Source organism: Oncorhynchus nerka, linkage group LG28, assembly GCF_034236695.1.
Source record: "Oncorhynchus nerka isolate Pitt River linkage group LG28, Oner_Uvic_2.0, whole genome shotgun sequence".
In the NCBI taxonomy this organism is placed as follows: domain Eukaryota; kingdom Metazoa; phylum Chordata; class Actinopteri; order Salmoniformes; family Salmonidae; genus Oncorhynchus; species Oncorhynchus nerka.
The window spans coordinates 45,546,829-45,563,455 of NC_088423.1; the positions used below are offsets into that span (position 1 = coordinate 45,546,829).

Genomic DNA, 16,627 nt, shown 5'->3' on the forward strand with positions numbered 1-16,627 from the left:
ATCATGGGAAGGTCCCATATCTCAGCCCCTTTTCAGGTACCCCAACTTTTATTTCTACAAGAAAGGTCATTTTGTCAGCAAGAAACATCCGTTAATTCCGCCTACAAGAGTGTAGACCCAATGACAGTCAGTGAAAAAGTCAACACTTTTTGGTGCTTTGTAACAGATCTCTTTCTCCATTCATCAAATGGCACCAGCGCACGGTTTGGATGCTGGATTAGTTTTTTTTTGAGTGGACGGACAGGCAGCCTACTTTTTGAAGTGATTTGTTTGACAATAAGATGAAAACATCATGACTGGTTGTGTTCATGCCCCCCACCCACCTTAAAAAAAATATATATATATATATTATTACTGTTACATGGCGTCTTTACTAGGGCACATAAAGTGTGCGCCATCGGAGGTCCCTTGAAAAGAATTGAGACACCCCTGAATGTGACGGTATGATTGACATTCTGACTGAAAGCATTGTATTTGGTACAAACCATCCCCTAACTACTAGACCTCAGCTGAATCTGCTAATGAATATTGAGGCAAATAAACTTCTTGGTGTTACTGTACACTGTAAATGAATCACGGTCAAGGCATCTTGATTCTATTCTTGTGAAGATGAGGAGGGCTCTATCTGTGATGGTGCATCTTTAACACCACGTTCGAGCAAACAAGTCCTGCAGGCTCTGGTTCTACCACATCTACGGCCCAGTTATATGGTCAGGAGCTGCAGAGAAGCAGCTCGGGAGACCAGCTGCTGGTCCACAACAGAGCAGCCACATCTTGCGCTTCACTGTAAACGGAAGGTCGATATCAACAAGATGCAACAAGAGGCTCAATGTAGAGGAACAAACGTGCTGCATCACTTCTTGTTTATATGAGGAAAATGACTGTGTTAAAGATCCCACATTGTATAATTAAATAACATACAGCACGGACAGACCTGCTTAACCCCACCATACATGACACCAGCGGTCTCTTCGTAGTCCCCAAATCCAAAAACTAATTTAAGGAAATGCAGTGTTATACAGAGCCATGTTTACATGGAACTCACTTCCATCTCGTCAAATTACTCAAGCAAACAGCTAAATGTTGTTTTTTTTAAATCAACAAATAAAACAACTCACTGCACAATGCCTCTCTCCTATCTGACCTAAATAAGGTGTATGTATATGTAAACTGACACAAAGGTAACTGCCAAAATAATGGAAACGCTTAAGTAAATGAGGGTAGGTGTTTCCACATAGATGTGGTTCCTAAGTTAATTAAGCAATTAACATCCCATCATGCTATAAAAATGCTGGGTAGGCCATTATTTTGGCTACCATAGCTATGCCCCCATAGGATGACAATGCCCACAGCCACAGGGCACGAGGGTGGGGTCACTGAATGGTTTGATGAGCATGAAAATGATGTAAACCATGTGCCGTGACCATCTCAGTCACCAGATCTCAATCCAATTGAACTCTTCAGAAAGAAGAGAGGACCAAGGCGCTCTTCATATAATTAATTAAAATGCCTTTATTTGTATGGCATGTTCAATAGAAACAAAGGGTAATAACTGACGTGTTTTCGCTGCATGGCTTTCACCAGGGAGTACAAAGATATGATAATACAATGTCCTCTTTTGAACAGCGTTGTACAATTAGCCCTGATTTGAAGAGGACATGCTTCTAGAGTTAAAAGGACAACACATAGTAAGCAGTACTTTACACATTAACAAGGACAGCACATATTAAGCAGTACTTTACACATTAAAAAGGACAACACATAGTAAGCAGTACTTTACACATTAAAAAGGACAACACATAGTAAGCAGTACTTTACACATTAAAAAGGACAACACATATTAAGCAGTACTTTACACATTAAAAAGTGAAACATTATCAACATGCAAATCAAGGCTAGAAGCATCATAACCCCTAGAAAAGTTGGTCTAACCTTGAATATGACTAGGCAAAGTGGTAAGAATAGGAGAGCCATATATTTTATAGTACACTAGATCAGACATGGACCACAGCCGTCTAAACATACCAGAGGGCAATAGAGCAATATGCCCACTAGATGACAGCAAAGGAACCTCTCACGACCCTACAGGAAAAGTGAGTAATCCATATCTCCATTTAAACCAGGGTATTTAGTGGCCTGTAGTTTGTAAATCCAAAAACTGTCCCTTTGGTTTAGCTGTTTACGACGGTCCCCTTTTCTAATAGAGTTCAGAATATGATCAATATCCAATTTAATCCAATTGAACGCTTATTGGAGACACTTGAGTGGCGCCTGAGACAGCGTTTTCCAACACCATCAACAAAACACTAAATAATGGCATTTGTTTAGGAAAAAATACAAAATATAATTTATTGACGCATACACCGGATAGCAGCAGTACAATGTGTTGTTTTATATGGTTCAGCCATAGCACTATGCCGCCCCTGGAGCAAATTAGGGTTAAGTGCCTTGCTCAAGAGCACATTGATTTGATTTGATTTGATTAGATTGACAGAGTTTTCACCTTGTCATGTTGTCGCATCCCTCCAATAAAGATCCAGATTGTTGTAGAATCTACGCCAAGGCGCATTGAAGTTATTCTGGCTCGTGGTGGCCCATCGCCCTATTAGGATACTTTATGTTGGCGTTTCCTTTATTTTGGCAGTTTACTGTATGTATGATGATGCTACTGAATCTAGGCCAAGAGTATAGGTCTCTGTGTTTTTATAGCTTTATGTCCGTACAGGACCTTATTCTTATTTTACATGTACATACCTCTGTTCTTGCCTATTAATATTCTGTATTGTGTCATATTTGATGTTTTGTGTGGACCCCAGGAAGAGTAGCAACAGCTAACGGGGATCCTAATAAAAGAACAAAATAAAACTAGAAAAATACCATTTACTGAAGTAAATGTGGTGTGCGTGCTAGTCTTGAAATATTTATGGTTGTGAAATAATAGTAGTAGTGGTAATGGTACTTGCGGCAGTGGTAATGTCAGTGGTAGTAATAGGGTTTTCATATGGTATGTGTTAGTTACAGTCAGAGGCTTCATGCCCATAGGAGGCACAAGGGCAAGTGCCCCCTGAGATTATTATTATTTATTTTTTTAATCTGTCAGCGGTATTTTGCGGAGTGGGCACACTCACTGGACCAGGCAAATAGTTAGCCCCCCTATTCTCCCTAGTAAGTGGTCCCTTCCAAGGTGCACCACACACAGCGTTTGATTTAATTTTACCTGCCGGTGATGGGCAGTACTCGCAGGAGTAAACCCAGGGCCAGGATAAAGTGACTAAGGGGCAGTTGAAACTGACGAGGGGGCACAATTTTTGGGGGTTCTTGCGTTGGAATTGTATTGAGTTCTGCTTATATAATTACGCTATATCACAGTAAACAAAGTTCAAATGGTGAGACTCTGAGATCATGGAGTGCTTTTGAAGTGACAGGTAGACTACAGATTTCACACCAATCTATGCTGCGCTGTATCAGCACAATGGACAGCGCCCTACAGCTAGGTCGTTTTGGTAATGAGTATACGCTACAAGATAGATGGGGTAATTCACCTATTACAAACAGCCTATGTGAATGCAGCCGTACACACAGCTGTCTTACCAAAAGTACTGAATAGCAGTAAACGCTTTGAATACCGACATAACTGTGAATGCGTACAAATGAATGTGAACAGAACAAAACAGTGGTACCAAGTACACAAAATATCAGGTCAATAAAGTCATGACGCAATCTATATTTAGGCTAGTTACATTAACAGTAGACAAACGCAACAAACAAAAGGTGAATGGAGAGCCAAATAACCAAAACATATCATATAGTCTTCGACAGTGAGATGCAGCCATGCACAGCTGTCTTGCCAAATAAATAGGCCTATGGAAGGTGATGACCTTCACTATTTTCCACAGCCCTCGTTGATTATCCATTTTTATACAACGACAAAAATCTGTTACATTTTTGCACATTTCAAATATTTTTTAAATAAAATTTTACATTTACATAAGTATTTAGACCCTTTTGCTCCGTACTTTGTTGAAGCATCCTCTAAGCTCTAGCAGGTTGGATGGGGAGCGTTGCTGCATAGGGATTTTCGATCGGGTTCAAGTCCGGGCTCTGGCTGGGCCACTCAAGGACATTCAGAGACTTGTCCCGAAGCCACTCCTGCGTTGTCTTGGCTGTGTGCTTAGGGTCATTGTCTTGTTGGAAGGTGAACCTTTGCCCCAGTCTAAGGTCCTGAGTGCTCTAGAGCAGGTTTTCATCAAGGATCTCTCTGTACTTTGCTCAGTTCATCTTTCCCTCGATCCTGACTAGTCTCCCAGTCCCTGCCACTGAAAAACCTCCCCACAGCATGATACTGCCACCACCATGCTTCACCGTAGGGACTCGGGAGGCCATATCTTCAATTTAAACCTACTAGAAAGTGTGTGCCCTCAGGCCTAGATGGAAGCAAAAGTCATTCCGCTACCCAAGAATAGTAAAGCCCCCTTTACTGGTTCAAATAGCCAACCAATCAGCCTGTTACCAACCCTTAGTAAACGTTTTGGGAAAATGGTGTTTAACCATTTTTAAACAAATTGAAACACCCTTTCAGTGTGCTTAAAGGGAAGGACATTCAACATGCACTTACACAAAGGACTGCCGCTAAAAATACCGCGGGGCTGTTTTGTTAGACTTCAATGTAGCTTTTGACATTATCGATCATCGTCTTCTGCTGGAAAAACGTATGTGTTCTGGCTTTACACCCCCTATTGTGGATAAAGAGTTACCTGTCTAACAGGCCACAGATGGGGTTCTTTAATGGAGGCCTCTCCAACAAAATCCAGGTAGAATCAGGAATTCCCCAGGGCAGCTGTCTAGGCCCCTTACTTTTTTCAATCTTTACTAGCGACATGCCACTGGCATTAAGCAAAGCCAGAGTGTCTATGTATGCGGTTGACTCAACACTATACACGTTAGCGACTGAAATGACTGCAACACTTAACAAAAAGCTGCAGTTAGTTTCAGAGTGGGTGGCAAGGAATTAGTTAGTCCTACATATTTCTAAAACTAAAAGCATTGTATATGGGACAAATCATTCACTAAACCCTAAACCTCAGCTAAATCTTGTAATAAAGAATGTGGACATTGAACAAGTTGAGGTGACTAAACTGCTTGGAGTAACCCTGGATTGTAAACTGGCATGGTTAAAACATACGTTATTTATACAACAGTAGCTAAAATGGGGAGAAGTCTGTCTGTAATAAAGCGCTGCTCTGCCTTCTTAACAGCATTATCAACAGGGCAGGTCCTATTGGCTCTAGTTTTGTCACACCTGGACTACTGTTCAGTCGTGTGGTCAGGTGCCACAAAGAGGGACTTTGTAAATGTGCAATTGGCTCAGAACAGGGCATTATAGCTGGACCTTGGATGTACACAGAGAGCTAACATTAATAATATGCATGGCAATTTCTCCTGGCTCAAAGTGGAGGAGAGATTGACTTCATCATAACATGTGAGAGGTATTGACATGTTGATTGCACTGAGCTGTCTATTTGAACTACTGGCACACAGCTTGGACACCCATGCAAACCCCAGAAGACATGTCACCAAAGGTCTCTTCACAGTCCCCAAGTCCAGAACAGACTATGGGAGGTGCACAGTACTACATAGAGCCATGACTACATGAAGTCTATTCCACATCAAATAACTGATGTATGCAGTAAAATCAGATTTTTAAAACATAAAAATACACCTTATGGAATAGCGGGGACTATGAAGAGACACACACACACACACACACACACACACACATACACACATACACACATACATACACACATACACACATACATACATACATACATACATACACACATACATACATACACACATACATACATACATACATACATACATACATACATACATACATACATACATACATACATACACGCACACAGACACACATACATACATACATACATACATACATACATACATACATACATACATACATACATACATACATACATACATACATACATACATACATACACACATACACACACACATACACACATACACACATACACACATACATACATACATACACACATACACACATACATACACACATACACACATACACACATACACACACACATACACACATACACACATACATACACACATACACACATACATACATACACACATACACACATAGTGTTGTAGATACAGTATGTGGTAGTAAAGTAGTGGCCTGAGGGCACAGACTTAATGTGCTTGCTGTGAATGGAGAGGGATGCACCGGAGCTCAATTTTGAGTCTGAATACTTATGTAAACAATGGTATTGCTGTTTTTATTTTTTATACATTCGCAAAAATGTATAAAAACCTGTTTTCGCTTTGACATTATGGGGTATTGTTTGTTGATTGATGAGAAAAATACATGATTTAATCAATTTTAGAATAAGGCTGTAACAAAATGTGGAAAAAGGGAAGGGGTCTGAATACTTTCCGAATGCACTGTAGGTAAATGAGCTTTTAGTTTTCATGTATCTTATACGTGGAACAAGTTTCAAAATGTTCTTAAATGTGATGTTCTGGTGCCTCTATTGCAATTCAGAAAGCTGATTGAGGACCTTATTACGGATGAATGAATGTGTGTGTTTGTTATGACCGTGTTTTGTATTTTGTATTGATATTTTGATTTTCTGTCAGTCAGGGCTCATCTGTAAAAGAGGCCTTGCTCTCAGTATTGACTCCTTGACGAAATAAAGTTGAAATAAAACATACAAAAATACACAAGATGTGTGTGGGAGATTGGAGAATCTGAGTGTGCATCATGCAATCTATAATATAATGCATTGTACTGTTAGTATGTGGTTTGAGTTGACGTTTGAATGCACATTGGGATGAACTCACATGACAAGCTGGCAGTCAGGTGTGCCGTTGGGACAGGGGCTCTGAGACTTGATGGTGTATTCCTCCGTGCCACAGGAGACGGCCGTGGTGACAATGCGGCGGTGCACGAATGCACACCAGTTCCTGAAAGAGAGAGAGACAGCGCCATTCCTTTGATACTGTGCAATCTCTGTGTGTAATGACACCGGAAACTGGGAGACCGTTGAGATTAATCTATGGAGAGATATTACGTCCTCTAGGGGCACGGCGCTGCTGCCAGACCCTGTTCGTTTGTTTATACTTATATCGCTCTATTTTGTTTTGTTAAGTCCCAAGTGCGTCGCAAGTTTGAAAGTGGATTGTACATGGCATGGGTGACCCTGTTCATCCTGATTGCTGTAATATTAAAAAAAGCTTTACAATGACAGAGATGACCTAACTATACACTCGTGAGAATCTGCTCTCTTTCCAAAAAGCTCGCACCCTCGAAAACACCCTTGCCTTACCTGATTGTTGTTCTACAAAGTCAAAAACGGAAACTAAGAAGAAGCGAGACTCAAGCGGTGGTGTCAGGAACAGACTACGGAGGCGGGGAAGCCGTCACCCGCTACCAGTGATCACCATGTCAAATGTGGGGAAGCCGTCACCCGCTCCCAGTGATCACCATGTCAAATGTGGGGAAGCCGTCACCCGCTCCCAGTGATCACCATGTCAAATGTGGGGAAGCCGTCACCCGCTCCCAGTGATCACCATGTCAAATGTGGGGAAGCCGTCACCCGCTCCCAGTGATCACCATGTCAAATGTGGGGAAGCCGTCACCCGCTCCCAGTGATCACCATGTCAAATGTGGGGAAGCCGTCACCCGCTCCCAGTGATCACCATGCCAAATGTGGGGAAGCCGTCACCCGCTCCCAGTGATCACCATGCCAAATCTGGGGAAGCCGTCACCCGCTCCCAGTGATCACCATGTCAAATGTGGGGAAGCCGTCACCCGTCACCCGCTCCCAGTGATCACCATGTCAAATGTGGGGAAGCCGTCACCCGCTCCCAGTGATCACCATGTCAAATGTGGGGAAGCCGTCACCCGCTCCCAGTGATCACCATGTCAAATGTGGGGAAGCCGTCACCCGCTCCCAGTGATCACCATGCCAAATGTGGGGAAGCCGTCACCCGCTCCCAGTGATCACCATGTCAAATGTGGGGAAGCCGTCACCCGCTCCCAGTGATCACCATGTCAAATGTGGTGAAGCCGTCACCCGTCACCCGCTCCCAGTGATCACCATGTCAAATGTGGGGAAGCCGTCACCCGCTCCCAGTGATCACCATGTCAAATGTGCGGTCACTGAATAATAAACTGGATGAGTTAGTGGCCAAGGTTAAATTTGAAGACGACTTTGGGAAAAGCAAGCAATCTGCTTTGCAGAAACGTGGCTCAAGCAGGACAATATTGATGTGAACATTGATGGATACACAGCAATCAGAGCAGATCGAGACAAAACAACATCACATAAATCAATAGCTGGCAGCTGTGTATCTTTGTAGTTAATACTTGGGCCACACAGTGTATTGTGATTGAACAAGTGTTCACCAGAGACTATGAGATGCTCATATCATTCAAGCCATTCTATCTACCATGTGAGATTGGACAGTTTACCATTATTCTGGTACTGTACCAGTCAAAAGTTTGGACACACCTACTCATTCTAGGGTTTTTCTTTATTTGTACTATTTTATACATTGTAGAATAATTGTGAAGACATCAAAACGATGAGAACACATATGGAATCATGTAGTAACCAAAAAAGCGTTAAACAAATCAAAATATATTTTATACTTGAGATTCTTCAAAGTAGTCACCCTTTGCCTTGATGACAGCTTTGCACCCTTTTGGCATCGTTGGCGACCTCCTCCCACCTTCTACACCCTCAGTTCAAAAGGCTTCCCTCTGGCTGGCGCTTTAGCATGCCCATGGCCAAGACGATGGACTAATAAATGCAATGTCAATTGTATCGCTATATATGTACGTGTCGATCTATTTTAACAGTGCAGTTGGGGCAGCTGTCAGTTGTGAGTGAATGTATCCATGTCCTGTTTTACGTGTATGCAGTATGCTGAACTGACTGTTTTACGTGTATGCAGTATGCTGAACTGACTGTTTTACGTGTATGCGGTATGCTGAACTGACTGTTTTACGTGTATGCAGTATGCTGAACTGACTGTTTTACGTGTATGCAGTATGCTGAACTGACTGTTTTACGTGTATGCAGTATGCTGAACTGACTGTTTTACGTGTATGCAGTATGCTGAACTGACTGTTTTACGTATATGCAGTATGCTGAACTGACTGTTTTACGTGTATGCAGTATGCTGAACTGACTGTTTTACGTGTATGCAGTATGCTGAACTGACTGTTTTACGTGTATGCAGTATGCTGAACTGACTGTTTTACATGTGTGATGTGAGATTGTATGTGTATGTCACTCTTTAAATGTAAGGTGATGCCAAAGAAGAACTTCCATCCTGGATGGACAGTAAAGTTGTTATTCTATACTATTGTAGGTTTCTGGGGTGAAGGTCTATCTTCCTCCTGGGCTTACAGCGCTCTCTTCCTCAACGACTGCGGCTACTACTGCTGCTGTCTCACAGTTTGCTTGTTTGCAATTCTGTGGTTTTCCTTCCTGTCTCTACAGGTCAAGGCTACAAACATAGCATCCGGCACTGACCACTGGACTTCCCATCATCTAACAGTCATTTTGATTTATTTTTAACAGTGCCAAAAATAAAAATCTATTTCAGCAGCATCTGCCTTTTCATCCAACCTTATTTGGGTGTCGTTGCAACGTTATGTGGGTGTCTTTGCAACGTTATTTGGGTGTTGTCGGACTCTTGAAGAACGTATTGTTTCGGTGGCCGACATTTCTTATGACGTTTTTAACCCTTTTCTATTTTAGAATAGCTTTTTATGTTTGACAGTCTCCCTCCTGGCCCCTATCTACCCTTCATTACTATATAATGGGTCTTTTACTGCCAGCTTCAGTGCCCAGGCCTGGCACGGTGAGTCACCCGCCTGGCTTCTCTCCAGGGTAGTGCTGAAAGAACCATCCCCTGCTTCCAACTCGGCCTTCTCAGCACATAGCAACTACTGACTGGGCCAAGACATCATCTATGGGCTGTCTTTCTTGTCAGGACCTTCACACTGCTGTCTGCATATATCTAATCAGGGAAATTGTAGTCACTTTAATTTACCAGCAGATTTGATTTCAACGAATTCCACAGGTATTCATTCATCTCCATTTCTGGTGAATTATGCCTTCTTATTCCATTTGGCCCCCATTGACCTTCATTTGCTACAGCGGCTCTCCCCTTCTGACCCTCCCTTACCAGCACAAACCTGCACTGAGCTTTGCTAACCTGCTTCAGACCCAGACTGTCCAAGCAACCCATTAGAGAAGGTATAGGATAGCCAGGGGTCAGTCTACAACACTGCAGGGGTCATCTCGCCCCTGACACCCGGTGAGACAGGTGCAGAGGGGGGATGAATTTCACTGCTCCTGGGTGGCCCTGTCTCGACCAGTCTGTTTGAGACAAACCTCACGCCCCTCTGTCCCATCAACCAGGAGACAGAGTTTACTAAACACCAGGCGAACAGGTCGGCCTGGGGCCCCTCAAACTGACGTGGTAGAGTGTGACATGTCAGATCTGGTGTTTGGTGTTTTTTCTGGCTTACCTCGCTGAACCAGTGAGGCGGGTCAAAGTGATTGCCAAACCGCTCCCTTCCACTGTGGTGTGTAGCATTGTATGGAGGCTGAATGAAGTAACCCTGCGTGCTTGAGTAGGAGTTTCCCGAAAAAGGACCATCTTTATCTGACCTGGCTCACCCATTCAAGCTTAAGAGGAACCTTAAGTCGTATGTATGTACAGTATGTGTGCCATTCTCAGCCTAACCTTGTATTGGAATTCTCAACATGTCTATGTCATTGGCTCTCTAATCCACCACTTCTGCGCCCAGGCCAGACCAAACAAAGAGCCTTGATGTCCCAGGGGTGCAGCTGCAGAGGAGTGGAGAGGAGAGGATTAAACCAAAATACTTCATCTGTTTCCAAGGCAACAAGCAAGTGGCTGCATCGTTGTGGCCCTGACATTGGAGTGTTGCCGAAGTCCTTCATGTACTGTACAGACACACATACCACTGCGGTTTGTTTTGAGACTTACTTTACACTGCAGGGACAGAGAATGTGTAGAAACGAGACAGTTGGCGTTTACAAGATGTTTCACCTTTTCTCACTCTGATCCAAGACTGTCTTTCTCTTGGCCCAGTAAGCTACAACCCCCTTTAGGAGGGGAACTCCTGCTGGATAAAGAGTGGGGAGGAGGGGTGTCACAACCCAGTACTAAGTTTATATTTCATAAACTGAGAGAACAAGGTCTCCTGAACCCCCTACCAGCCTCCAGCTCTACGACGGTGTTCACCCTTACACAGACTAAACAGTGCCACAGCAAACAAGCTCGTCTAACAAGTTTTCAGTACATGACGATTGCCATTCAAATAAGAAAGCAAACACAAGGAAAGACTGTGTCCCTTCCCATACAAAAACAAAGGACATTTTGAGCAATATCCTCGTTCAACAGGACTGAATGGAAACTCTGAGAGTGGAATGCCTGGTGAATTGACTAGAGGGTCACTGATACTTTAAGTTTGTTTTGGCCTCTAGTGTGTCACAAACAGTGTTCTGCGCTTGATCCCGTCTTTGATATTTCACAGTAGAACAATAATATTAAACTTTTACAATGTGAGAACATTGAGGTCTGCCCTTTCTGCCCTCCCAAGGTAAATGTGCACTCCCTTTCAAATCAAATCAAATCGAATCAAAATCAAATAAAAATGTATTTGTCACATACACATGGTTAGCAGATGTTAATGCGAGTGTAGCGAAATGCTTGTGCTTCTAGTTCCGACAATGCAGTGATAACCAACAAGTAATCTAACTAACAATTCCAAAACTACTGTCTTATACACAGTGTAAGGGGATAAAGAATATGTACATAAGGATATATGAATGAGTGATGGTACAGAGCAGCATACAGTAGATGGTATCGAGTACAGTATATACATATGAGATGAGTATGTAGACAAAGTAAACAAAGTGGCATAGTTAAAGTGGCTAGTGATACATGTATTACATAAGGATGCAGTCGATGATGTAGAGTACAGTATATACGTATGCATATGAGATGAATAATGTAGGGTAAGTAACATTATCTAAGGTAGCATTGTTTAAAGTGGCTAGTGATATATTTACATCATTTCCCATCAATTCCCATTATTAAAGTGGCTGGAGTTGGGTCAGTGTCAATGACAGTGTGTTGGCAGCAGCCACTCAATGTTAGTGGTGGCTGTTTAACAGTCTGATGGCCTTGAGATAGAAGCTGTTTTTCAGTCTCTCGGTCCCAGCTTTGATGCACCTGTACTGACCTTGCCTTCTGGATGATAGCGGGGTGAACAGGCAGTGGTTCGGGTGGTTGATGTCCTTGATGATCTTTTTGGCCTTCCTGTAACATCGGGTGGTGTAGGTGTCCTGGAGGGCAGGTAGTTTGCCCCCGGTGATGCGTTGTGCAGACCTCACTACCCTCTGGAGAGCCTTACGGTTGAGGGCGGAGCAGTTGCCGTACCAGGCGGTGATACAGCCCGCCAGGATGCTCTCGATTGTGCATCTGTAGAAGTTTGGCTGAGAAGAAGGCGGGTACTAGATTCTTACCAGCCAATGGCAATGTGCTTTCACAGTCTAGGAATTAGGGTTCCCACCGACTGCTTGCAAAGTTGAACTTTTTCATTGGAAATTCAAATGTGTCAATGTGAATTTCAATTTGTCAATGTCCAATATCTGTCCCTTCCATGCTCAACCCCACCACTGTGCTACTAGCTTGGCAGATCTGAGTCAGAGCTGCCCGGTGTCGCTTCCTCCTGGTCTGCTGTGAAATCATGAAGGGCCATCTCTGGGAGAGCACAATAGCCGTGGTCATACCTCCTGTAGGCCTACAACTCCCAGAACATCACCCCTCTTTGGCTCCGACCAGGAAGGAAGCATCTGACGCTCTCACGCAGCGCTAACCTACTCCATCCTGAAACACTCCACCACACAGTATACCCACAGACACACACAGACACACAGACACACACACACACACACACACACACACACTGCAAATCCACTGGACAAACCTTCATACAGCTCTGTCATACAGCTTTGGTGGTGAGTTTCTCTATTATGGTGATATGATACTAGGACTGTGTTCCCACAGCGACACTATCCTCTCCCACAGTTTAATCATGGCGTCCTGGGTGGTTGATTAGGCCTCTGGGTTGGAGGAGCTGAGGTTTCCAAAAAGGGCTAGCTAAGCTAAGAGGCTCTGTAGTCTTGTTGAAGAGTCATGTCATTTAACTAATTCATAGATGTTTTATAGTACCAATAACACCAGACCAGATACTCCTTTCGCAAGATAAATGAAGAACTAATATTAACAGTAGATCTACAATGTTATTTTGGCTGGGTTTCAAAGCCAGGACTCCCCTTTGCTTGTTTCTTATACAGTACAGCTGGCCTGGATAACAATATCCCCTTTATGCTGCACTAGTGGCCATTATTATGATTATTATTTTTTGCTTTCAAGAAAAGCCACATTGTGTCGGAGAGTGTTCAAAGTGTTTCAATTCTGCAGAGGACCCTGACTGCTGCAGATGATGTTGATTCAGAAACGAAAAGAGAAAATAACCAGATGGGTATGGGGGTCCTGTTAGCCATTGAGTCGACATGGACTCTGAAACCAGACTGTTCACAAAAGGCCTTTGTGCCAATGCCAGTGGCTGAGCGGCGAGGCCGAGCACACTGGGAATCGAAGCTGATTCCTTTAGGACATGTTTTAGAGAGACGTGAGAGCATAGCAGCAACAAGCAGGCTTTTCCACACATCCATTCCAGACACACAGCCATTGGCTGCGTTGGTGATGGGTCGGGAATGACCTTGTTTCCGCTCTTGAAGCTGGTACATGTCATCAGTACGGTCATCAGTACAACTTCCGAGCCCCACGATGGACCCCAGCAGGAGGGCCAGGCTTTAGACATGGGCTGCACTTTCATGTCTTGATTTCATTCCTTTAGCTTTTCTTACTATTATGTTGATTTTAATGAGAGTGCTTGATGAAAGACATTTGCGGAAAGTATAATTGCCGTTAAGCGACTGTTAATTATGTCTACGGAGCTTCGCCATTAGCGATGACGTCACCGGTGTAACATCCTACACTAGAATGAGCTGCGTTGCATTTAAATATCTGAGCAGAATTGTTGAAAACAGCTTAAGCAGTAAACTACCCCTCCCTCATACTTCCTGTTTTCATGGGTTCGTGTAATGAGTTGTTTAGCCTGTTGTCTGGGTCTGCTCCTCTTTGCTTCTGCATAGTTCTGTTCTGTTTTGCTAGCTAGATTGTAGGAGTCCACACAGGTCTACAAGTTCACTCCCTCGCTGTCTGTGGCCTTTCAGAGCTCCCCATGCGTACCAAAGACCCAATGCCTCACGTCAGCCGTGAACCATCCATCCCAACGCCCCTCGTATATCCACATTCCTCGCCCACCACCTGGGTTCTAACACATGCATTTTGGGGGCCCAGAAGTGTGCAGAATGAAACCGCCTCGGACTCAGCAGTGAAGCGCACTGTCTACACCACAGGAGGGAATTATCCTAGCACTGTAGCACACACATACGCACGCACGCACACACACACACACACATACACGCCTATACGCACGCACACACACACACATACGCGCCCATGCACACACACACACATATATATATATATATACATATATCGCCTAGACCCTGAGCACTCACCAAAACAACAGGGGCTGTTACACCCTGGGGATGAAAACATGCCAATAACACTAAACTGAAAACCATTCAGCACTAAAATAAATGGAGATATCTGACCTTTAAATCAGTGTTATTCATATGCTAAAGGTATTCAGACACACTTGGTGAACAAATAGAAGTTTGTAAAAAAAAAAACGGTTTAGAAGAAGAAGAGACGTTTCGGCCTCACAGCCTTCCGTATTGGTCATCCTTGAGTGTCTGAATACCTCTCACATATCCACTCTGTTCATCTGTTAATACATCTTTGTTGGACTGCACGTTTATCGACAGTTTAATTTTTCCTTTGCACGGTCAGTGCTCTTCATATGTCCGAGGTATTCAGTCATTGACATTTCTCGATTTTCTTTTTGTTAACAACCAATGTGTTTACAGACGTCAAGGCCGAAGCACATTGATTCATTCTTTTTACACTGAAGAGGAAGGACTGTATGCATACCTCTCACATATCCAGTCGAACCATGAACCTTGGTTGAGTTGAGAGTTTGCAAAAGACAGTTCACTTCTTCTGTTGCAGAGTAAGAGTTATTCACACACAGGGTGAACCTCTCACTGACCTCCCCCAGCACGAGAGGATCCAATCAAACCTGGCCCTCAGAGATATCACAGGCTACACGCTGGCCGGCCCAAACCTGAACTCCATTACAGTAATGATGGTGACACATAAGAAAAAGGTCTTCTTTGAACGATGTCGTTAAGTAAACATTTAAATGGCTGTTCTTAAGGAGGGATAATCGCTAGCTGTTTGAGCTAGCTCCTCAGGGAGCACATTATCAGCGGATCAGGCTAGCTGCGCTGCAATTTAGGGTGTAATGTATGTATCCAGGTTAGAATAATGAAATGTCCAGTAACTCAGCTCTGGAGCAAAGATCAGGTTCTGCCGGCAGCCTGGGCTCTGAGCACAAACTGCAGGAAACCTCTTGCTCTCTTATGGCTTTCTATGCAATTAAGATGAATTGCGATTGATTAAGCTCGGGTAAGGAAAACCATGTGCCTACTTTTGAAACTTTGGTGAGGTGGGACTAGAGAGAGCACATTAACAAGAAGCCCAGCCAAACCAAGGCAGTGAAATCCCAGCAGTTCTGCTGAGGAGGGCACATGTGAAAGTTTACTAAAAGACTTTACCTTGGTTTAGTTCACCCCATCAGCTCAAGCTTCATGCTGATTGTAGCGATGAGATAAGATCCCCCCAAAAAAACTACATATTTCTGGGGCACTGCATATAAAGTTGAAGTCTGACGTTTACATACACTTGGGGTTGGAGTCATTAAAACGTAGTTTTTCAACCACTCCACAAATTTCTTGTTAACAAACTATAGTTTTGTCCAGAGGTGTACACTCGAGTCACATGACTTGGACTCGAGTCAGACTCGAGTCACAAATATGATGACTTGCAACTGGACTTTGACTTTAACACCAATGACTCGTGACTTGACTTGGACCTGATACCCTCCCCTCCCCAAGCCCAAATATTAAAAATGATGCTATTAAAAAAGTGTGCATCCCATCAACTCTTCATTTAACGGATTACAGTTAGAATCGGACAGCAGCCAATAAAATTGTGCCAGCTGAGAAAATGTTGTGTGTGGCAGTGCAGAGGAACGTTGGCGGGTGAATTCAGATGGAGCCCTTGGAAAGATGATACCCAAAATTATTATTTTCGGATATAAAGACACCTCTGTATCAATAAAAAACGGATTGCAACTTGCAAAACATGCGGGACGAAAATTACAGACGGAGGCGCAAAATATCCAACTTTGTTTGACATTTGAAGCTGCACAAAGAACGGTAAGTTGTGGCTAATATAGTCGACAGCTATATATGTTATTACT

The 16,627-nt window shown here is 43.4% G+C and overlaps 1 protein-coding gene across 1 annotated transcript in view; it reads right to left on the minus strand.

Moving 5' to 3' along the window:
* Positions 1–16,627, minus strand: part of LOC115113286 (multimerin-2-like) — a 31,044-nt gene that overhangs the window by 11,626 nt on the left and 2,791 nt on the right. The window contains exon 2 of the mRNA XM_029640796.2: positions 6,895–7,017. Coding sequence (XP_029496656.2) covers positions 6,895–7,017 — 123 coding nt within the window. The remainder of the gene's footprint in view (positions 1–6,894; positions 7,018–16,627) is intronic.